Here is a 1,549-nt window from a genome sequence, read left to right on the forward strand (position 1 = left end):
CGACAAAGATTTGACACAACGTCTGATGCGATGTTTGCAAAACAGGTCAAAACAAAGCTTATTTATACTGTGCCTCTTAAACAACATTCTGGTTCAGTCTGCAGAAATTTATGAATGTTCTCTTATGCTTTTATTTTCTGTTAGTTGGTTGAGGGTGTGCTAAAGTCTAAGTCTGGTGGTGAAGAGGTACTACAGCAGTATCAAGCAAAGGAAACCCTTAAAGATCCCACAAGAAGACAAATGGTTAACATACTGGTGGCTCACATGATCGATACACATGGGTATTTGTCTTGCTGTTTGTTTTAAATTTGGCAGTAAATGACTATATGGCCATTGTATATATGAGATTATTAATTTGATATCTCCTGTCAGCAACCTTCCTACTAAAGCTATCCGAGAACAGTATGCTCTTGGGATAGTAACGCTGTTTCCTTCCCTCAAGGATCCATATTCCAAAAAAGGCTATGTAAGTGTTACTGTTATAATTTGCATGGTACTTTCATGTCATACTTGCATGTTATGACACTTTAATTGTTTGTAAGAAATTATCATGTTGGGAGGATAATAAGCCTAAAAAAAAATCCTAATTTAATTTCAGGAACACTTCTACGATGCCACAAGTAACACAGGATACATCGCCTGGCGTCTAAAAACAGTCCAGAGGAAGTCTCGTCAAAGCTCTACTTTGCCACCAAACAGTTCTGAGAAAGTCCTCTATAGTTCCAAAGGAGGCCCAGAATGCCAGAGGGCTACTAATTTAGAAGGGCAACTTGATGGGGACGCTTACCAAGAGGCCATTTCTTTGCTTAACCATACCACAGACAGGTCTATGATCTTACAAAAGATGATGGAGACCTTTCAGCATCGACAGAGGCTTGTTAAAGATGCAGACAGAAGTACTGATATCCTCTCCATCTTCCCAAGATTCCTAGACACAAAAGGATTGGTAAGTTTGGAATGACGTGCTTTTAGTGGCTTGAAAATAAAGATAGTCTATAGTCTGATAACTTTTTTCTTAAAGGTGGATCAAGATTTCACTCTCCTATTTGATGCTGAGACATCATCCAGGCTGCTTCAGAAATGGGACCTGTTCTTCAAGCCAAATGTAATAAACGAGGCCAAGCAGCTCACTTTAACACCGGAGTTGAGTCAGTTGGTGCTAATAGCAGAAAGTCCCCCTGGATGTGATCTTGATGAGACAAAAAGTGAGTTTTATTTTATATTTTTGCTTTAAAAACTTTATTTGCAGTTAGTTATTTTGTTGACAAAGTTAAATAAGTAAACACCCTTTGAGGTAGTTGTGGTGTTTATCCTGTAAATGAGCAAATTTCAATATCTCACACAAAACTTTTTATCTGAACAGGATTTGCTTTCCAGAATTTATTCTTTTGATTATGGATTTTTAGAACGTAAAAACCGACCCACAAAGGTTATCTTAGAGAGTGCTGGTAATGGCATTGGTTTGAATTCTATTCAGACATTGTGTCTTGTAAAAAACATCCCACTGTTATTTGGCGACATTGTTCCTCCAGGAAACAAACACTGGAGT

The 1,549-nt window shown here is 37.9% G+C and overlaps 1 protein-coding gene across 1 annotated transcript; it reads left to right on the plus strand.

The window, feature by feature from the left end:
- Positions 1-9: 9 nt before the first annotated feature.
- On the plus strand, positions 10-961 carry LOC109972988 (uncharacterized). Its single transcript, XM_020622267.1, has 4 exons — positions 10-45; positions 145-281; positions 373-466; positions 599-961. The coding sequence occupies exons 1-4, from the start codon at positions 31-33 to the stop codon at positions 959-961; spliced, it is 609 nt and encodes a 202-aa protein (XP_020477923.1). The 5' UTR covers positions 10-30.
- Positions 962-1,549: the final 588 nt, after the last annotated feature.

This window comes from Monopterus albus, unplaced genomic scaffold, assembly GCF_001952655.1.
Source record: "Monopterus albus unplaced genomic scaffold, M_albus_1.0 scaffold7.1, whole genome shotgun sequence".
NCBI lineage: Eukaryota > Metazoa > Chordata > Actinopteri > Synbranchiformes > Synbranchidae > Monopterus > Monopterus albus.

Bases quoted from the DNA above. Each gene is read 5' to 3' on its own strand.
- LOC109972988 (XM_020622267.1), top strand. The intron at 282-372 runs GTATTTGTCTTG...ATCTCCTGTCAG, and splicing joins CACATGATCGATACACATGG to CAACCTTCCTACTAAAGCTA. The intron at 467-598 runs GTAAGTGTTACT...ATTTAATTTCAG, and splicing joins CATATTCCAAAAAAGGCTAT to GAACACTTCTACGATGCCAC.